This window comes from Battus philenor, unplaced genomic scaffold (assembly GCF_028537555.1).
Source record: "Battus philenor isolate CCGP_79_NKW_IND1 unplaced genomic scaffold, ilBatPhil1.0.hap1 SCAF_25, whole genome shotgun sequence".
In the NCBI taxonomy this organism is placed as follows: Eukaryota; Metazoa; Arthropoda; class Insecta; order Lepidoptera; family Papilionidae; genus Battus; species Battus philenor.
In genome coordinates, this window is record NW_027181688.1 from 250,852 (window position 1) to 273,890 (window position 23,039).

Sequence of the window (23,039 nt, forward strand, 5' to 3'; positions counted from 1 at the left end):
TTGTGTCAATAGGTCTAAAAGTAGTCCACGTGGATCTTCAGGAGCTTACGGAAGACAACCACAAAAATCCGGCTTCGATGGTGAGGAACTAAAATTTTGACTTGACTTTACCTATCAATGTAGGCATGTCATATAAAAAAACCTATGTAAAGTTACATATTCCATATTCAAAACAGATGTAAGTGTATAAAAACTTAAAGAAAAACGTCTTTCAAAGATTAGTTAGTATGCATTTTGTAGTACCAGGAATAAAATCCACTTTGTTACAAGTTATTTAAAGTTAGATGATATCAAGAGGAGTAGGTATGAGGAAGTGGTCGCACAAGACGAAATCTTAAAAACTGTGCATTGTTGTGGCGTCGTTAAAATCAAGAGACTTTCAAATAAAGAAAATTCGGGAATGTTAAAGATAAATGTGGAATATAGATTCTAATAATAGAGGAGTTTATTTTAATTCCAAGTTCTGTCAGATTGATCTCATCAGAGATTCTTTTCATGGCCACAAATGATCATTACATATGATTGGTGATGACCATAAGGTGAACAGACTACCTTAAAGTTGTCAGGATATAGTAATTTGAGACGGTTTTTGAGGAAGGCCTACATCTAGCAGTGAACTTTATGCAGATTTCTTTTCTGGCCTATGTTTCTGGCGGTCTCTCGTACTTCCCCTGCCTTAGGTACACAGAGACAATTATAAAAAAAAATCACCAAATTGTTTGCGTTTTCATATTTTTTCATTATCAATGTCATTTATTCATTCATGTTTTATTATTCACAAATGTGTATAATGGCACAACATATCGTATTGTTATGTACTGTGGGTTCTGACTCGAAATGAAACACCACTGGTTCACAAGGAGTCCTTTATTCTCAAATCAGATGGTCACCCTACTTTAATACAAAGTATACTTTCGCTTAGTCCAAACTACGCTATCAGATCGCATAAGAAATCCTGTCCAAATAACTTACCAAATAGTCACTCTGTATCACCGATCGCAGATCTTAATCTTATAACGCGAAAAACAACACTGAACTGTCGTCATAGGGAGTACATCTATTTATACTACGGATAAGGTTCTAGTAAGTTCGAGAAAGTACTCGGTTAGAATTTTCGAGAACCGCACACAAGAATGTATATATAACTTCAAGGTCACGCGTGTTTACTGCACTTCTCAGGGTTCCGTGTTTATTGTTTAGAGGGTTCTGTAACTTATGCTTTGTAAGAGTATTTTAGCTGCTTATAGAACAAAAGTATACTTACAACGTTTCACCATTGGAAGACAAATCAACAATTAAACTGATAAGAGATAAAACTTATACAGTATAGAAGATATCGGTAGAAGGTACAAGTGTGGACAAAAATCGTTGTACAGGAGCTACCACTTGTAATGTGTGAGTACATAAATAAATTTCTTTAAAAGTAATTTAAATCGTCGATCTTGTCTGAAAAGAGTGTAAATTGTAAACAAAAATATTTGCATAAATTTATTTTACTTTGATTTTGTTAGTGCATATATTATTTTAACATGTCAAACCAGAGTTCCCCAAACTTTTTTGTGTCGTAGACCCCTTGCTATGTTTTTCCGTGTTGGGTAGACCCCCTACTTACCTGATATTGATTTCCTGTAAATTTCTACTTCTTCTTCTTCTCTACTTCGACTCTCAGGTTTTTACAAGTTCAAAATGTATTGCGACCTCAAAACGAAAACCAACATCCTACAACTTACACAATTTTATAAACATACATAATAAATTATTTACTTCATAGGTACTTTTATAAATAATGTAAATGTTTTGATATTGTAATATAGTATGATGTAAGTAAATAGGTACTATCAGTGTATGTGTTGAGATACACTATCTTGGACCCCCATTTTCATTTCATGGACCTCCCATTTTTTTTCGTAGACCCCTTGCAGGTTATTATAGACCCCTAGGGCTCGATATAGACCACTTTGGGAATCACTGTGTTAAACCTTTTTGATCGACGAATTGGTTACGGACAATTCTTCAAGCCTTTCAAAAAGGTTTCAAGCCTTCAAGAACCAGTGATCATGGCGGTTTAGGAAGCTCATGCCTTGCAGTGGGCGTCCATTGGCTGAAAAGAAGAAGCAGTAGAACTTTTCGATCTACATCTATGCTAAGGTCACTAATGTATTTCTTAGCTTAGTGGAACACGTCTTACCATGTATTATGATGAATGATATCATTGGCCTCATTAGGTGTACATCACATACAGAAGTGATCACTATACATAATCCTAAGTAAAAGATGATGGTATGGGGACCAAGAACGGCAAGCACAGCGTAGAACGTTCACCAACATGATGAACAGACAACTTTGCAAATGAGACACAAAAAAGTCTAGTTACAAAATAATTGTTAAATATAAAACACTTGTAACAGAAACAAGGACAAAAATTTAAAATTGTGAACTAAATTGTGATACTACAAAAATGAAAATAGGAATGAGGCGATGTGTGGAAGAATTATGAATAAAAGAAAAGAGTATAGAAGATAATGAAAAAAATGAAAGATGTAGTAAACGAATTTTTTTAATGGAATCAGGCGTTACTTTGCGGAAGTCCATCCTAAGTAAGAAAAGGACCAATATATATCCACTTCCGCACATGCATTGCACTACGACATCATGTGCGGAAGTAGCTATATATTGGTCCTTTTCTTACAAAAGAATTTTTAAAGGATGCCAGAAAAATTCCTTGTTATAGATTAAAGATAGAGGAACTATAAAAAAGCCTAGTAAATGTCGTTAGAAGATGCTGTGTCCAATCTTCTTTCCCATTATACATTTGTTGGGGAACCCTAAGTTCAGCGATGGACAACCAGGCAAAAATGAATGACCAACAGACCTCAACGCGATCACGCGATAGTCGCGGCAGGGGTTGGCGCCCCATTAGATAAACTGATGATATACTCAAGATCCCGGGAATTCATCGATCGACCACCGTGATGATCAAGATGATAATGATAAAACAAGAGGAGTGTGGTATTTAATGGAATCAGGCGTTACCTCGCGGAAGGCCACCCTAAGTAAGAAAAGGACCAATATTTAGCCACTTCCGCACATACAGTGGTAGTCGTGCAATGAAATGCACCGCCAGCCAGCCAGCCCGCTGATAAATGCGCATGCGGCAAACAATGCGAATCACACAACCGCCACCGCCAAATTACTCAACACGTGTTTCACCCCTCCACGGGGCATCTTTAGGAGTTATGTTACACCGATTAGTGCCTCTGTGTTTGGCATTTATTAGCGGGCTGGCGGGCGGTGCACTTTATTGCACGACTACTACTAATAACCACTAATACCATTAATAACCACTATTAACCGGCTAAATATTGGTCCTTTTCTTAAGAGGAGTGTGGGTCGTGTCCGCTCTTTCACAAGTAACAGAGTATATAAATAAAAAGTAAAATTCTTTTTAAAAGTGATTTCAAATAAGTACGCAACAAATTAAAAATCCCATTGCGGTACATTCATTTAATTGGATGGGGAAATCCCCGCTGCGCTTCAAACGGGCTTTAAATCGGCTTATTGGGTAGGGTCGTCGCTTCTTTGTTTCATTGATACGTATTACACACGCGTTCAAAATTGAATGTACGGCCATAAGTAATAAGGTATATATTCTTTTGGCAGTATTCCTGTTAGTTCTACTAAGCTCAGCGCTGGGCGCGTGGGTAAGAGAGCCTCCAGTGCCCGAGGTCAGAACACGCTCGCAGCCCGTGGACGGCTGGGTGACCGTTCGACTAAACCACTTCGATGCTTCCAACACCGAAACGTTTCAAATGGTGAGCACCAGTACATTTTAAATATATACATATATATATATATATATATACTCCAATACCTCACTTTGCGTCGTGGTTACTTTCCAAACAAACACGACGCAAATTGAAACGCCACAAAGTGAATTAAGATTTTCTATAGCAAACCATGTAAAGATCGAAGATAGGTTCCAGGGCTACGAAAATACTACTTTTTAAAAAAGAAAATTGAACAAGTAACATTTAAAAAACTAAAATAATATAACTAATTGCCAATAAACAAATTGGAAAAGTATATACCTTTTTTGTAACCAGAAACACCATGTCAAAATTTATACAAATTTATAATTCTCTTTTAAAAAAAGCACAACATACTAAATTACAACACACTACGTAATTGAAACTAAACTTCAAAATAAGCAAAATAAAGTAAAAATAAAACTGTTAAAATTGCGTTGATTTTTAGTCAGAAAGGGAATCCCCGAGTTTTGATGGCATGGCGCAATTAGAAACAAAAGTGCTGCCATCTTTTGGAAAAAAAAGAGAAAATTAAAAAAAAAATTAAAGACTCGAACCCAAATCAACGCAACCCCGAAAATCTTGCGACGCACTGTGACAATTAGTACTAATTAAGCAGTGACGCGACTTCGAAAAAAAACGCAAAACGAAACTACGCAAAGCGAGGTATGGGCGTACGTATATACAGTAACAAAAGGACCAATATTTAGCCACTTCCGCACATGCAGTGGTAGTCGTGCAACAAAGTGCACCGCCCGCCAGCCCGCTGATAAATGCGTATGCGGCAAACAATGCGAAGTGGCTAAATATTGGTCCTTTTCTTACTTAGGATGGACTTCCGCGAGGTAACGCCTGATCCCATTAAATATTACGTATATACACACATACATATACATTTATATACATATATGTATGTATAAATATATATATATATGCATATATATAAATATATATATATATATATATATATATATATATATATATATATATATATATATATATATATATATATATATATATATTTGCATATATATATATATATATAAGTGTCTCTCTATAAGTAATCTCTTTATGCAGGGTCATAAAAGTTTTAAAGCTTTTAAATCTAAAATAGATCAATATGTATTGAATGTATGTATGTATTGTCATAATCACGTCTAAATTGACCCCACTTTGTTTAGCGTTATTATTATAACAACGAGTTCGCGACCACTAACAACATCGTGATATTCGTGGGCGGCGAGTGGGCGATCAGCCCGGGATGGGTGACCGGTGGGCTTGCGCACGAGTTAGCGCAGAAGACGGGTGCCGGGCTTTTTTACACCGAGCACAGATATTACGGGCAAACTCGACCCACCAAGTAAGTTCAAAGACATGTCTAGACATTTCCATCATCATGTGATCAACAGGTAAACAATGGAGAGGGTGATATGAGTTTCGATTCGTGATTTAATCACATTAGAAGATACATAGATGAGCAAAGGTTAGCGATGTGGCTTCGAATTGCTCGTTTAAAGTGACAGTTGGTGGAACACATCGCTCTTGTAACTGAAGGCTTTTGAGAACGAAAGTTCCTCAAGAGACCGCCAGCTGGAAGACACGGCATTAAATTTAAACTTACCATTATTAAACGGTTTTATTTAGTTCGACCCGTACGGAATTTATTTGGGTCAAAATTAGAAATTGAAATTAAAGCACCTTCCCGTTGTCAGATTAATCTGAAATTTTGTACACACATTTAATTTAGATGACAATACAATATAATAAAATCAATAACATTATAAATCTAAGATGGCCGCCGATACAAAATGGCGGATTACATATTTTTCCTTAACCTCCTCAATATGGGTATCAAATGAAAGGGCTACACTAGTAAAACACGATGATTATGTCAAAATTTAAAATTCAAGATGGACGCCGTTCCAATATGGCGAACTAGGTACATATTTTACCACAACCACCACAATATGGGTATCAAAAAATCGTTTAACTTAAAAGTTTTTTAAATGTGTTTTTTTAATTTAAACTTGCATTTTTTTTAATAAAAAATGTCATCGTTTTAATCTAAAGTGCAAAGTAATTTTTATTTTGAAATGTCAGAGGTTTGTAGTAAAGAAATTTTGTCTAATTTAAAAAGGTCCCATTGACTTTAGTCATTATAAAATAACAAAAACAACCATCATAGATTTTCAATACAACCGGATTTTTTAATTTGTAACGAAATGTTTTTTCGGTGTTTTATTCTTTATTTTTCCTTCATCCACGCCTTCTCCTTCCTTCACAATATCTTTCACTTTATAACATATTTACATTATGTTCGTACATCGCCTTATATCCGTCGCCTTATTTATTATTTTCTTTTTAATTATTTATATTTTATATTTTAAGTATAAAAAAAGTGTTTGTTGATTCTGTGTTTGGCACCAATCGGTGTAACATAACTCCTCAAGATGCCCCGTGGAGAGGTGAAACACGAGTTGAGTTGTTTAACGATGGCAATTATGTAATTCGCATTGTTTGCCGCATACGCATTTATCAGCGGGCTGGCGGGCGGTGCACTTTGTTGCACGACTACCACTGCATGTGCGGAAGTGGCTAAAAATTGGTCCTTTTCTTACTTAGGATGTACTTCCGCAAAATAACGCCTGATTCCATTAAATATTTATATTTATTACTACATTTGTAATTCTCAGCTGTCTTGTTTTCTAATCACAATGCCGGACGGTTTTATTCATAGTTATCGACTCTCTTTATGACCTCGCAGTGTTGTAACCATCTGTGACGGCATCCTATATCTCCTATTAGGTAGGCGATGCTTCTAGTCTCTTTCTTCCTAGTTCAAGTCCACCGCTGGGTAACAGGTACATGAGGGACTCCTTCTTCTTCTTCTCCTTCTAATCCGTCGTGCTCTGTGAACAATTGGACCAGGACCTCCAGGTCGATTTACGTGAGCGTGATGTCTGACTCGACGTCAAAGGAAAATATTCTTATTTCAAAAGCTAAATACGATCGTCTTCCAACCACTTTATCAAGGTTATCTGCGTACTATGCTGATGGTGAAGTACAGGCTTGCCGGTCTACTGTTTCTCCTCCTAAACCTTTTTGTTACGCCCATGATGATGCCTTCGTCTTAGTAGATATTTTTCGTAATCATGGATCGCGAGAGAGTACCCACGAGTCCCTTCTTATCTTGTTCTCAGAGGCTGTCGTAGTGTGTTGTGTCGGTTGCTGGTGAGTGACAACCGCTGGTTGTATGATGAGTAAAAGCCTTGAGCCCGCAATTTTCCTAGGGTTCGAGAGATGCCCTATTGTTACCCTAAAGGTCCCAACGTCTGCACTTACCAATTCGCTGGGATAGTTCTTAGGTCAGTTACCTATCACGTGCGGTTATTAAAAGTCGACAGCAATATGGTGACTCAAATGATTTACAGCCGTCTGTAGAGACTCGCTTCAAACAGAAGCACCGCGACAGCGACGCACTCTACCTGAATTTGCTTTGGCACCGGCTCAAAGCAATTCACAGCCATTTCATACGATAAACCCGCGCATATGGTGCGAGTGGGAGCGATTTACCTCACCGTTTTTATCACTACGCGACCCCATATAAAGAGATGTCTATACTAACTGACGTAAAATACTATGTGAAGTAGTCCGGGTGTCTGTTCTAGAATCTTTACACAAAACTATTTTTTTTAATTTCAATGTAATTTTAATTTTTGTAGTTGGATATTAAGAATTAAAACTGTAATCAAAAAGTAAAGTGAATTTGTTTATTCAATATAAATACTTTGATTATTCTTCCAAACCAATTTCGTCTCCTTCAAAATAATCCTCATTCGATATAACGCATTTTCGCCAACGCTTTTTCCATTTCTCTAAACAATTGAAATAGTCTTTTTCCGGTTCAGCCTTCAAGACCTTCGAATTGGTTTTTATCTTCAATCATGTCTAAACGGCGTCCCCCCATTGGCTTTTTAAGTTTGTTGAATAGCCAGAATTTGCACGGAGCCAAATCAAGGGAATATAATGATTGCGGAACCATGTGAGTCGAGTTTTTGGCAAAGTAGTCGCGAAAAACCAATGCAGTTTATCGACCAAAGGTGACTTGACGCGCTTGGCAGGTATGAAACATAATAAATAATGTTTTATGTTTTTTATTTAACAAATAATTCAAAAATGAACAATTGTTCAGGGAAATGGGTTTTGCACGATAATTAAAAAAACTAAAAAATGTCAGACCATGACGCTCATACTAAAAAAAAATTTTCTAACTCTATCCTACTCTAAATATCTACTCTACTACATATCAACCTGCACAACTAATAGTATCAATTTTACACGGTAAAATAAAATATTTTTTAATGAAAAAATTAATTATTGATATGATTATTACAGTTTAATTAAAATATTTTGTTTTAAAACCCTCCACCGCCCAATCAAAATCGCTCACGCGCCCGCTGCCGCTCGCCACTGCGGTCGCAGGCGCGCGGCCGAATCGAAGCCGGCGCTAGTTACGCCCGCTCCGTGTAATATGATCGCAGCGCTTCTGATTAGAATACCGTAGGCCGTCGCTCACACCGTCGGCGATATTTCTTCTAAAATAAATCGATGATTTATACTGGTTGATTATTTATTTAGATGATACGTGTAAAGTCTTTTGTGGTGAATGTTTAATTAGAAATTACTACATATTAAAATCAATAATAGTTTTCTATCTTTTCATGCAGACTTTGTAGTGCAACAAGTAATTAGTCTGTCGCATTCTAATAAAAAAATTAACTTATCTTGCAGTCACCACTTTATTGAAGTAAAATAGATGTAAAATGTCAATTAAACCTGTCAAAACCATTCAGTCTGTATATAAAAGAAGAAGCCTTGACAGACTCGCCAAAACATACTAGACTATTACCTCTTTATGTGTTGATTTAATGTCTAAATGTTAAACAATGGTTTCTCATAGAAATAAGATTTGTACTTCGTACACTGAATGACTTAAGCAAAATTTTCATTGTAACACTTTTCCGTACTTAGCGGTGGTAGTCCAGCGGTAAAGAACTGAGACTTGTAATAATGGGTTCCGGGTTCGACTATGTAATTGAAACTTTGTGCGTTAATTATATAGGATTGTCATGGCTTACAAACAAGTTTACAGAAATTTTATAGAAATATACTGCAATTACCAGTATATAGATACAAGTTGTATAAGTCAATAGAACAATGTCTGAAAATCTCAATTTGGAAGAATCTATGGCGTCTTCTATCTTAAAATACTTGGTTTCGAAAATTAAACGTGCTCACGAATATTTGATGCAATAGTAGTGTAGTTCTGTGTCATAGATAAGTCCTTTAATAAACGTACTTAGAACAGCCTAATCGAGCCTTGACTCTTCAAGTTCAGCTCAGATTCAATTTATCTGTGGTCACATTGAAATCGTTCCTGTTCGATATTGTATCCGAACGTAACACTTTTTATTTGGACTTGAGTGCGTGTATCGGAACGCACGGCGTCTTTCACCTGCTTCTAACAAAAGACGACCTTTTTTTTGGCATCTACCATCAACGGACATTTTACAAGTGTAACATATTTGATTTCTTAACATTAAATAATTAACTAAATGTGCTTGTTTTATATCGAAACCCAACAGTTCCTAATATAAAAAATTGAAAAATAAAACTAAATAACATTTGGATCGATGAACTTTTTAAATTTATCATTTGATTTTTTTTTAAATTACATATTTGCCTAAAATTTATTTGTTTTAAAAAATTTTATCACTTTCACTTTCGCGACGGTGTGAGCGGCGGCCGCTTATCTCGATGCCAATATTCGGCGGCGCGATAGTGTTTTAGTTTGTGCATTAATTATTCGGTTTGCATTCCGGAACACGCCCGGCCCGTCCGCCCGCCCTTCCGCCCGCCCTTGCATACAGAGCTGTTCATTAAAACTGCGCCCCCGACTAACGACAACGCATTAGCTAACCTATTGATTGGTTGACATTGTTACGCGATTTATTCCAGGTGAAACGTACAGGATATGGAAACGCCACGTATTTATCTTACTAGAATATTTGTGTAAATGCGACTATAGGCTAAAAAGAAAAAGAAGAATCCGGCGCTTTTTCACTAGTCTACGGTATGAAAGAGAAAGCTCGTGCATAGTCCTCGTAAAGACTCGATCAGCGACTATAAGCTTGCCAAAGAGGTCAGATGTGATGGAACTCGTTTCTTTACCGTATATCACTGATGACACATCATAGGCTTAGAAGGATAAAGCCTTCTCGGAGTGTACAAATAATTTAACGATAGATAGATCGACCTTCAGGTATTGCAGATGGTTTATAAAAGTGGCAATTTATAAAAATAAAACATCAGGTCAGGTAAGCGAGATGAATCAATATCCAAAAAAAATTAAAATCAGTTAATAAATTAAAATTATAAACAAAACATTAGAATAAATAAAATCAAATGTAATACCAACTGTGATAATATACAAATAAGCAAAAATGGTTTAAGCACTAAATAAATTGAGATGAAAAATAGAGATAAGAAACCCAATACCTGTGATATTTGAGAAGTGAAGAAGGTGATGAAAAGGAGGAAACTAAAAATGAATGCGTAAGTAAGATCGCGTGAAGTATAGAAGACCGAATGAATGATTTTAAGACTGAAAGAGGAGTGGAGAAATATAAATAAGGACGTGAAATAATTAATTAAAAAATATATTTTTCCTGTATCTAAACTAGATGGGGAGAATGAAAGGCGCTTAACAGAGGCAATAAATATTTAATGGAATCAGGCGTTACCTTACGGAAGTCCATAAGAGTAAGAAAAGGACCAATATTTAGCCACTTCCGCACATGCAGTGGTAGTCGTGCAACAAAATGCACCGCCCGCCAGTCCGCTGATAAATGCGTATGCGGCGAACAATGCGAATCACACAACCGCAACCGTCATATCACTCAACACGTGTTTCGCCCCTCCACGGGGCATCTTCAGGAGTTTTGTTACACCGATTAGTGCCAAACACAGAGTCTATAAAATACATTTACAACAGAAGCTATAAAATATATTTAACGATTGGTGAATGTTAAATGATTTATTGGCACATTCAGAAGACATCCTCAACTTCCTAGACAGCTTTTATTCTTGAAATGAGGCTTGTTTTTTTATTGTACACATAGCATGATCAAGTATTCACTCTTATATATATATAGAGTCCGCCATTTTTAGTAATCCTCTGTACCAAGTAACCGATCCAACTTCGATTCGCAAACGACGTACAAATAATAGTTCGTTCCAAGTCATTCCGTTTGCCTTACGCCGCAGACATCTACAATATTCAACCGTCAATCTAATCCGAATTGGATTCTAAATCGTTTGACCGACTGCGGTAAGTGTCAATGAAAGCTTGAGACTTGCTGACAAGGGATTTGATTCGACAGAATTTCCACAGTAAGGTCCTTAATTACAAAGTAAACCTCGACTTTACAAATTTCAAAAACATCTACTATTGCTAGTAAGGTTTTGTTAACATTACAATATCTACGAATCTTGAACTAAATTCTACTTGAACCTCAATTGTTACAATCACTCTAAGTTTTATATACGTTGGTGTAGGATTTTATCATATCTCCATCTCGTGGGATAACGTTCCACGCTGCGCTTTCTGGTCTTTGGTCTTCACTCTAGAACAGAATTCCCCAAACTTTTTTGTGTCGTAGACCCCTTACCATGTTTTTCCGTGTTGGGTAGACCCCCTACTCACCTGATGTTGATTTCCTGTAAATTTCTAACTGTAGTGAAGTTTAGTGTTAAAAACTTAAAGTAAAAACACATCTTAATTTGTACATTTATTAATTGAATTTAAATTAAAACTACTCAAAATAAAATTTTGTATCTGTTATATAAAATATACGTAACATTAAAAAAAAAATTTTTTGCTGACGTTGACCCCTTGCAGGTCGTCATAGACCCCTAGGGGTCGATATAGACCACTTTGGGAATCACTGCTCTAGAACCTTTGACCCAACGGCCATCCGCGTGGGCTATGTCGCTTGCCCACTGTTTCTACATCTTGCCAATCCGCTGTGCTAAATCCGTTACATTATTCGTCTCTGGATCTGTTTGTTCCTAATTTGAATTCTTTAATTTTAAAGTAGCACTATGTAGATCAGGGATGAACAACACGCGGACCGCTAGCGGCCTGTTAAGCATGTTTATGCCCGCCAAGCATTTTTAAAATTAAATTTACTTTATCGCCTCTCATCAATCTATTTTTAAACGGTTTTATTTAGTTCGACCCGTACGGAATTTATATGGATCAAAATTAGAAATTGAAATTTAAGCACCTTCCCGTTGTCAGATTGATCTGAAATTTGGTACGCACGTTTAATTTAGATGACAATACAATATAATATAATCAATAACATTATAAATCTAAGATGGCCGCCGATACAAAATGGCGGATTACGTATTTTTCCTTAACCACCTCAATATGGGTATCAAATGAAAGGGCTACACTAGTAAAACACGATGATTATGTCAAAATTTAAAATTCAAGATGGACGCCGTTCCAATATGGCGGACTAGGTACATATTTTTCCACAACCACCACAATATGGGTATCAAAAAACCGTTTAACTTAAAAGTTTTTTAAATGTATTTATTATAAAATTAGAATACGTGTTATATATATGCTTGTATCGAAAAAACGTTGCGAAATTTCTTATTAAAGTTCTTAGCTATATTATATAGCCGATTTTATGTTGTTACTTTTTATTTTGCATTTATATTTGTATATTTTGTATAAAAAATAAAGTTTTACATAATATTAATAAGTGCTTACAGTGCGGCCCGTCAAAAAAAAATTAAATTGGTCCGTTGAATAAAAAGGTTGCACACCCCTGATGTGGATTATAATGTGAAAAAATGGGTGAACGTTTTAGAATGAATAAAGGGAATGAATAAATGTCGGAACACGTGAGCGGAAGGCCGTTATCGACCCCGTCTCCTGCGACGGAGGTAGTCGTTGTAAACTTAATCTCGTCGTATCTATCGGCCGGGGGGCGGCGGGGGGGCGGCGGGGGGGCGGCGGGGGGCCTATTGGCGCCCGCGGGACCGAAATCTCATCGGAATCGGAGCCACTACAGTAAACTGTCCGCCACATAATTATCGGCGGGCGCAGTAAAGTCCCCGCCAGACAATAACGAACCTTGGCACGCTGCCAGCCGCAAGTGTGACCACGCTTCTCCGATACAACGGACATTCCTGAATCACTTTCTGTAAAAATATTTAACACCTATTGTGTAACACAACAAGAGCTGGCGTTCAAATCAGGGAGGAGACAATAGCCTCCCTGATAGGCGGCGATGACAAACAGGCGTTCATATCCCTTTGTAAAGAGATCGCCAAAAGGGCGATAGAAAGAAATAAAACAAACAGAGTATAAAAAGATAAATAGATTAAAAACGTAAATAGAAACAAAACTGTGATAGAAATAATTATAGAATAAGTAATAATGTGTAAAAAAAATGTTAAATTAAAATAGAAATCAAAAAATGTAAAAAGAAAAAGGGAAGAGTGATAGACGAACAGAGCAAAAGGGTAAGAAAGAAGAAATGTGGTATAAAAGAATGGGATGAAAAAAAAATAAAACTAAGTGAAAAAAAAATTGCCTATAAAAGATCCTGTCCCACCACAAGATAGGAGTACGAGAGGCCCCCAATAGCGGGGGTCATTCAAAAAAAAAAAAAAAAAAACAACACAACAAGAGATATAGATATAAAAAATAAATCATATTTTTTAATCGGATGTAGATAGCATTGCGAACATTTATTTTCGTCGAAAGATAGAACTGGGTACAAAAGGTCTACATAAAAGATCTTGTGAAATAAAATATAAAAACCTGAAAAAAATATTTACCCGCAATACAAACTTCTCTGCTCTACACATAGCAGGGACGACACATTTCGGATATTTTCAACTTCTGAGTCTTTTCATTTTGTATGGGATATTTTTTCTACTTTTTTGGAAAATTCTAGAAATATAAGGCATCACCCATGAGGGCGGCTAAGCTGCCTTTTCTATTTTGACCTCGGAATCACAGCGGAAGATAGTTACCTTTAAAAGAGTTCCTAGCTATACACAACCTTGAGAAATATATAACAAGCTTATTTATACGTTTATATTAGTTTATCTCTGTTGGTAATATTTTTTTTATTAACAGTTTGACCAAACTCATACCTAGGGAGTTTCTAAAGTTATTTCTCATACTTTATTTATAATAAAAAGACAAAAACACAATGATACTATACGAAATTCTTTTAAAAAAATGTCCTCCCGATAATATTTTACGATTGTTTTTGGACCTCCTGCGACCTCCTGCGACCTCCTGTGACCTCCTGCGTCCTCCTGCGACCTCCTGCGACCTCCTGCGACCTCCTGTGACCTCCTGTGACCTCCTGCGACCTCCTGTGACCTCCTGCGACCTCCTGTGACCTCCTGCGACCTCCTGTGACCTCCTGCGACCTCCTGTGACCTCCTGCGACCTCCTGTGACCTCCTGCGACCTCCTGTGACCTCCTGCGACCTCCTGTGACCTCCTGCGACCTTAACTATACCGTCAGTCCAGTGGCAGGCTTACCCGTGCCGCGTCTACCTGTTCGTGATCGCTTCTCAAGAACCATTGGGCCCCAACGGCCATCGGTTACAAGAGCGACATACGCCGCCCACAGTCACTTTACACGAGAAATTCAAGTTATTTCAGGCAGTTTTGGTTCTTTTTGTCGGCGAGTCTAACTTAACCAAATTTGAAAAACTGATAATGTAGCAAACTGTGGTCTAAGAACGAAGAAGAAGGAAGGTTATGCACGGGAGACGATTTGAATGTGAAGAAAGATAGAGATTGTGAAAGACGAAGAGAGAACGTGAAATAAAAAATAAAATGAAAAAAATACTTTACCCGTGTTGTAACATCTTTGACACATGACAGGGGGGATCAACAGCTCTTTAAAAATGAAAGCTATTAACAAAGAAATAAATATGAAATGATCCTAACAAAAAACTGATGTTCGCTTTTGATTGGCCTAAATCGCAGTTTATACATTACGCTGTCATATCTCGCTTCTTCCTCCATCGCTTATAAATCCATATGAATTTATTTCTATGGATATATTTGGTTCCTTTGAAATAGTTAGTTCTACTACACCTACCAATGTTTTTAAAAATATATTCTCAGTTAAAAAATATTTAATCAATGTAATAAGACATGTAAATTACAATTTATAATGATTTTATTTATACAAATATTATATGATTTATTCCATATATAAAAATGTATAAGATGTGTATTATAAAAACATAGTAAGCCAAATATGGTCAGAACCGAACGGGAATGCCGACAGTACTTTGTAGCTTGTAAATAGTTTGGGTTTGGTGATCATTATGTACTCTTCCAAGAATCCAGAAGATAGTTATGGACTCTGAGATTTTACCGTGCCTCACCTACGGATGCCAAACCTGGATGTTTTACCTGAAGACCAGTAACAAAATATAGATAATTCGGAGAAGAATGGAGAAAAGCTACTTGGATATCAAATTAAAATACAAAACAAGAAACAAAGCCATCCGCAAAAAAAAACGTGTATAGATGCACTTACCTATTACCTACAAAGAAATTGTAGCTGGGCAGATCACGTGGCGAGGTTCGCTGATGACCGGACATAAAGGGTCATAACATGGACGAGACCACGAGGCATCAGAGCGAGAGGTAGACCTAATGCTAGATGAGCTGATGAGATCGGGGCTACGGCAGGTAATGTGTGGCTACAAGTTGCCAAAGATAGAGCAAAATGGAAAGCTTTGGAGGAGGCTTTTACCTTGAGGGTGTCCATACAGACAGTATAAAATTACTAATTTTAAGTCATTTGTATGCAATGAAATAAACCTTAAAGCTGTGTTATTATTATTGAGACAAATATCGTGTAGTAACACAAAAGCTGGACTCCCTAGTCCACTATCCATTATTCTTTCGCACACGTGGTCACCCCACGAGGGACCATTGCCAATGCCAGCTGACAAAGTATATCACCTCCATTGTGCTCGCGCTCGCCGACCGTTTCATATCCGAACAGTTATTGGCCAAAGAGCCGCGAAGTGTGACGACGCCATTTTGAGTAGCGCCGCCGCGTCCGCCATTTTGTCGAGCTTGCAAACGAAAAATGTCCCCTTGCTGTCATACGCACGATTTCAAATACAACTCCTAGAGATATTACTGTCTAAAGTACCCTGTCAGGGTTCAACGAAACAATAGTACGATTAAATAAATATTTTTTAACGAATATGATTTGATAAGAGTTTTATATATAAACATTGATATAACAAAAAGAGAAATTTTGTGGAAGAATGAAAGTAACGTATATGGATCACTGAATTGGCAGCGGGCAGACCAAGTAACGTCGATCCTCTGAGATTTGCGATCTTAGGTCGAAAGTACTTTTTCTGATTCACACTTTGTGCATTAATCACACAGGATTGCCAGAGCTCACAAATAAATTTCTAAAGGATGGGCAGCAGCTTCCCCTGCGTACTATAATACCACACTGCGATCTTCAACCCGCCAAGAATGGCGATTGTAGTATATCCCATAGATATATTGTAGTGTGTGTTTATGATCTGAAACGAAGACTACAAAATTTTACGTAAAAATGTAAGGTTTTATAAGAGAAACATAAGGTAACACGTTCTGTAACTATAAATCAATTTTACGTAAGCGAACACGTTGATACAAGGTTGTTCTTTCCTGTATCAAAGATATTGGGTTGCTAGATTTTTCTAAAATATTTATAAATGAGAAGTATTTCACATGGATCACTTTGTTTATATATCTCAATCTAATATATAAAATTCTCGTGTCACGGTGTTCGAACTTGAACTCCTCTGAAACGGCTTGACTGATTTTTACCAAATTTAATATGCGTATTCAGTAGGTCTGAGAATCGGCTACAATCTATTTTTCATATCCCTAAGTGATAAGGGTTGTTCACCCATAATTTTTTTTTTTTTGACGAAATTTTTTGTTTTTATTTTTTTTTATGATACAGCATACAAAAATACATACAACCCAAAATTTTCACCCCTCTACGATCAACCCTTATTTTTAAATTAAAAATTAAAAATATTTTTTTTGCAAAACAACGTTTGCGGGATCAGCTAGTTATTTATAAATAAGAAGCATTTCACACGGATCACTTTGTTTATGTGTCTCAATAATGTACAAAGACTACATTTACGATTCAAAAGTTTATCGCACACTACAAAACACTAGTTGTAACGTAATATTTCAAACAGACAGGTTTTTTTATTAATCTGTAATGCAGTGTTGTTTATATTACTCCCAAATTTACTCGCTTTATAAATATTACAGTGGCAATCATATATAATTGCATAAAGTGTGAATTATATAAGATTTTAACCACAGAGTCGAACTTGCGACCTACAATAGCAATTTCGAGGAATAATTGATTTACTTTTATTTATATAGTTCACAAAGATGGTCAAGACACCATAGAGAAGTTGATGACTACATTATATCTATACGCACTCTTTCGCGAAATTCGAGGCATTTGAGCGCGAAATTTGCAATTCGCGTTATAGTGAAACCGCGTATAACGGGGTCGCGTAAAGCGGGGTATTACTATATATCAAATTAAATTGAAGAATGTTTTTAATGAATATCTTTTTTACACGAATACATTGTAAGTTTTATTGTCTTATTAACTGCTAGCAACACATCTAGCTAAGCTAGCATATATCCAGTAGTTACACATCTCGAGTAGGAAATTGAATGATTATTGTTTGTCACAGGCTGTTTGAACAGAAACAACTGTCAAAGCCCGACGCCGCCGTTGACAGGTTCTATTTGTCTATTTGCAAGTGCGCATCAGTCGACGACAGGGGTCAAAACCGGGCGCGTCAGCCGCCCTCCTGACCCGGGGTCACTCGCACAATGAACAATTAGCCCTAACTCGGGTTAGGGTTGTCACAACCACATAATAAATTATGTTTTAAAGCTAGCTAATATACTTGACACTTCTAATAGCTTACATCTAGATTAGGGCTGGCACAAGCAAACTAATTTGTATTTAAAAAATATACGACGCTTTCAATTGTATCAGGGCTGACACAAGCGCAACACAAATAATGTGTAATACGTATTTTTACCGTTAAAAAAATTTAACTACTGCCTTACGAATTAAAGAATAATTTGTATGACCTAATCGTATTTAAATATATTTCAATATTGTCATAAGTATCAGGGCTGGCACAAGCGCTCTACAAATAATATTTTTAAACGTAGGGCTGGCACAAAGACTATTTTTAATACTGGCATTATACTCTCATTTGAGTCTGGTCAATTACTTCTTCTCTCACACTCTTATATTGTTAGCTCTATTGCGGAGTTCCCACGCGTGATTCCAACTGTAACTGTCATAATGCGTGCGAAAATATTCCTTAGTTTAAAGTAATTTTGCTTAATAACAACACGTTTTGCAGGGCGTTCACCCGATGTTACACAAGCTTGTTTGTATCCAAACCACTCTGCCGAAATTTGACAAACATTATATTCTATACAGCTGCAATAGATTTAATAGTCTCAGAGTTTAGACGCCTGCCGCGGTTCGAATATAGTATGCAAATAAATAGCACGTTCATTACTTTATATATTTACTAGCTGATCCCGCAAACGTTGTTTTGCAAAAAAAATATTTTTAATTTTCAATTTAAAAATAAGGGTTGATCTTAGAGGGGTAAAAATTTAGGGTTGTATGTATTTTTGTATGTTGTATCATAAAAAAATAAAAACAAAAAATTTCGTCAAAAAATTAAAAAAAAATTTTTAAGGGTGAACAACCCTTATCACTTAGGGGTATGAAAAATAGATAGTAGCCGATTCTCAGACCTACTAAATACGCATATAAAATTTGGTAAAAATCGGTCAAGCCGTTTCAGAGGAGTTCAAGTTCGAACACCGTGACACGAGAATTTTATATATTAGATATCTTAGTTAGAAACAACCACTTACTATTTATTTATTTATCCTTTTTACAAATTTTGTAAAGGCGGACTTAATGTCTATAGGCATTCTCTTCCAGTCTACCCAAGGTTTTGCGGACATAATTAGTAGGCAGGTGACCAGATGTTATATTATATATATCATACACACTATATATATATGTTATTAGATAGTTATGAAGAATCTTCCGTCAATAAGTCTCGAATCTTCTTTTTAAACTTATACCATTTTGCTGACTCGCTAATGCCGAAGGAAAGTCCATTCCAAAGCAGAAGACTTCGGACGAGAAAAGAAGAATGAACAAAGTCAGATTTGTGCGAAGAACAAAGCAGTAAAAGATTATTTGACGACCGTTGATTTGTCTCATAGTTTGAGTCAAGGAATTGCAAGCGTGGAAGTAAGAAGAAATGTTGAACATAAATAAGGGATACAATGGTTAAGGCGTGTGAATTTTTTTGCACACGAAAGGGTAACAAATGATGGCGGTGATTTAATTATAATTTTACTAAACTAGGTGACGCTAGTCTAATACGTAACAGACTGACAAAACGAACCTACAAACAAAACTGCATCGCAACACAAACTATCAATACAAGAAGTAGAAAAAACAAATAAATATATAAAGAGGTTCTATATAATCCAATACTATTATTGGATTTTATTATTTTGAAACATTTGACAGCTAGAGACATGTGCTTTAATTTTCTCTATCTGTATATGAAAATAATATCATTATTTATTTTATTTTCAACGCAATATTTACACTTTCTTTATTCATAAGAGCCTTCCATAAGAAGTGAGATTTAATAGAAACTATAATCAGATTGTACTCCCTAATGTTAGCATCAAAGCATTTTAAATTACAATACCTTGTTAAATTTCTTTTTTATTTTTTTTTATCAATCACCTCTCTTTTTGGGGTTTTTCGTTTCTCCTCTGCCATGTGTAGGGCACGGATGTTACAATTGTGGTAAAATTTTTTTCATTTTATTCTTTTATTTCACTTTCTTCTTTCATCCTTCACAATGTCCATCTTCCTTCACATTCAAATCATTCCCCCTGTTTCATCTTTCACCTTCATTTCTAGACCACTGTTTCATAAATTATCACAGTTTTGACTCGATTATTTCTAGTTTTATTTGAAACAATTTTATCTATTTTATTAGCTTTTCTTATTTACTAAACCTATATTGTTTTATTCATGACTAGTTCAGGATCTTACTCGACTCTTTCTGTCTTACTTTTGAGTCTTATTCTTTTCTATTGTACATCTGTTTAACTAAGTAGCTACCAAAAGAGCTGTGCTATTCTGTTAACATAGTAGGCGATACATACGCTTATAAATATTTATAACAAATATATAAAATCTGTAACCGCGTCCGAAATGTATTGTAAGTACTTCATTACGTCATCGTCAGCGGCGAATCAAACAGGGGAATCCCACGCCAGGGCGCGCCATATTTATATCGAACGAAAGAGACAGCGCTCTACAATACTTCACATCATGTGATTAGCTGATGGTTTTAATTGGTTTAAAAAATACAAGTTTTTAGAATAGGTCCGGTTTTCAGGGACGACCTTAGACGTTCTCTACAGTTAGAAAGAGTAAGCTGTGTCAGTTACAACGAGAGGCAGGGAAGTAGAAGTCACTTCCGACACTCCAAACGCTGAGCGTAGTCAATCCGAGCGCGGGGGGGGGGGGGGGGCACAGGATAGAAAGCGTTGAACAGCTGCTAAGGGGGGTGGTAAAGTTCAGACACTTTCGCACTTCCATAAGCTGGGTGCAAAAATTCCTTGCACCGAGGCGCAAAGTGGCGAACCTAATTGCAAGTCAGCAATAAGGGAGGCGGGAAAGTCGTGAGACACGTCCGACCGATCCCAGCGCTGAGCTCACAATGTGCAACGCAACATACACACTTTCATTTTGGACCTCGTGCTATCATTACTTCCAAGACCCACTGGTCCTAGATAGAATTCCATAATATCTAATATTAAAATTAAATTACCAGAATCTTACCATTTAAAAGGTTTTATAATATTTAAAAACTATATGTAAAGAAACATTTGATTTGAAATAAAATTACGCATTTCCATGCAGTGACAACCCTATTCGGTCGTTAACTTCCGACACTCGGAGACGCCCAGCGCTGGCATGAACGTGACGTCACAGCGGCCATATTGTTACTCATATCGACTAACACATAATATTTGCATACTATCGTTACTGTTTCTCTAAAATTCTTAACTAAAGTTTACTTGATATTTCTTTTATATTTCTTTGGTATAGGCCTGCCATGCGGCCTATATATATTACATACACATATATATATATATATATATAAATACACACACACACACACACACACATATCTTCTAATATATAAAATTCTCGTGTCACGGTGTTCGAACTTGAACTCCTCCGAAACGGCTTGACCGATTTTTACCAAATTTTATATGCGTATTCAGTATGTCTGAGAATCGGCTACTATCTATTTTCCATACCCCTAAGTGATAAGGGTGGTCCACCCCTAAATTTTATTTTTAATTTTTTGATATTTTTTTTGGTTTTTATTTTATTATGATACAGCATACAAAAATACATACAAACCTAAATTTTCACCCCTCTACGATCAACCCTTATCTTACATTTTTTAATTAAAAACTTTAATTTTTTTTGCAAAACAACGTTTGCGGGATCAGCTAGTATATATATATATATATATATATATATATAAATATATATATATATAAATATATATATATATAAATATATATATGCGGTGATCACAAGTTATAGGTCATGAAGTCAGTATACAGTTAAATGTAGCAAAATTTAGACGTACAACAATGTTGTCCTATCGTAATAGAAATAGGACTGTGCCGTTAAATGTACCGCATGATCGTTCCACACGGAACACCATTACAGAACTCTTGCGTTGTCAAAGTTCCACGGCCATTTATACACGTGCGGAATTAATATCATTGAAAGATTCCTTCATTATTAGCATGATTATTATGTCTTTCGAGACTCACGGATTAGTAAGCCGATAAAATATGAAGGTTGAAATGGCAGCTACAGATCTCTGTTACAAGAGATAATTTTTTTTTGCACGTAATATTAATAAAATGCCGCAAAATATTATTGGATTACCTTTAACAAAATTAAAAAGGTGTATTAAAAATTAATTGACACAAAAACCTTATTATTCAACAATCGAATACTTAAATGACAGGAATCCTTGGCAGCGATGTCGCCTGGTTGTTTTGATTTCATTTAGGCTATATATAAAGTGTATATGTATACATCTGTGTTAAACTTTATTAAAACATCTGTTGTAGTTTCTTACACTTTCTTTTCCATTACTATAACACCGTGCGAGGCAGAGTAGATTAAAATAAAATAAATTAAATAAATAAATAGATAATATGTTGACTATCAATAAGAGTTCTGTTAAAAGTTGTTGAATAAACGCCTTTTATCTTTAATCTTTATCTTTAATATCCAAACCAAAAAATCTTTTGAAATCTATAAGACGAGACGTCTGGTTTAATTAAATCTTTCCGAGATAAGTTACTTGATATGCAATTTTAAGTTCAATGACCCTTCTGCTACGTGAACTTAGTTCAGATGAAGCTGCAAAAGCCTTCGGACTAACAGCACCGATATCAACATAGAATAAGTAATACGCAACTTCGAATTCGCTACATGTGGCGCCATCTGTTTGCTTCAAATTGAGTTAATTGGGTATTGTAATTCTAGCTGTCAGTTTCATCATCTTTCTTATAAATACCTAAAATAAAAGCAGACATTTAAAAGACAAAATAATATAATAATTATTATTTATTTTATTCTTATTATTATATTTATTATTATAATAATAATCATAATTATTATTATCATCATTATTATTATTATACTTTACTATTATTATTGTAGTTTTTTAGGTCTACACGAATATGACCACATGTAGTTTGTAACATACATTTCATACACTTTTATTTTCACTCTGAGTCTAATACAAACTCGAACTGTTAACGTCTAATATCAACTTTGGGTCATTTGTTAAGTCCATGTTTAAAGTACCTTTCCAAGACTTGGATATACCGGGGAAGATTTGGCTGTGTTTTACACCAGGACACCTCCTGAGCCTGTATGTAACA

At 35.8% G+C, this 23,039-nt stretch overlaps 1 protein-coding gene across 1 annotated transcript in view; it reads left to right on the plus strand.

Moving 5' to 3' along the window:
- The first annotated feature begins 1,345 nt into the window (after positions 1–1,345).
- Positions 1,346–23,039, plus strand: part of LOC137925010 (putative serine protease F56F10.1) — a 39,417-nt gene continuing 17,723 nt past the window's right edge. The window contains 3 exon segments of the mRNA XM_068768438.1: positions 1,346–1,395; positions 3,661–3,812; positions 4,988–5,166. Coding sequence (XP_068624539.1) covers positions 1,392–1,395; positions 3,661–3,812; positions 4,988–5,166 — 335 coding nt within the window. The 5' untranslated portion in view covers positions 1,346–1,391.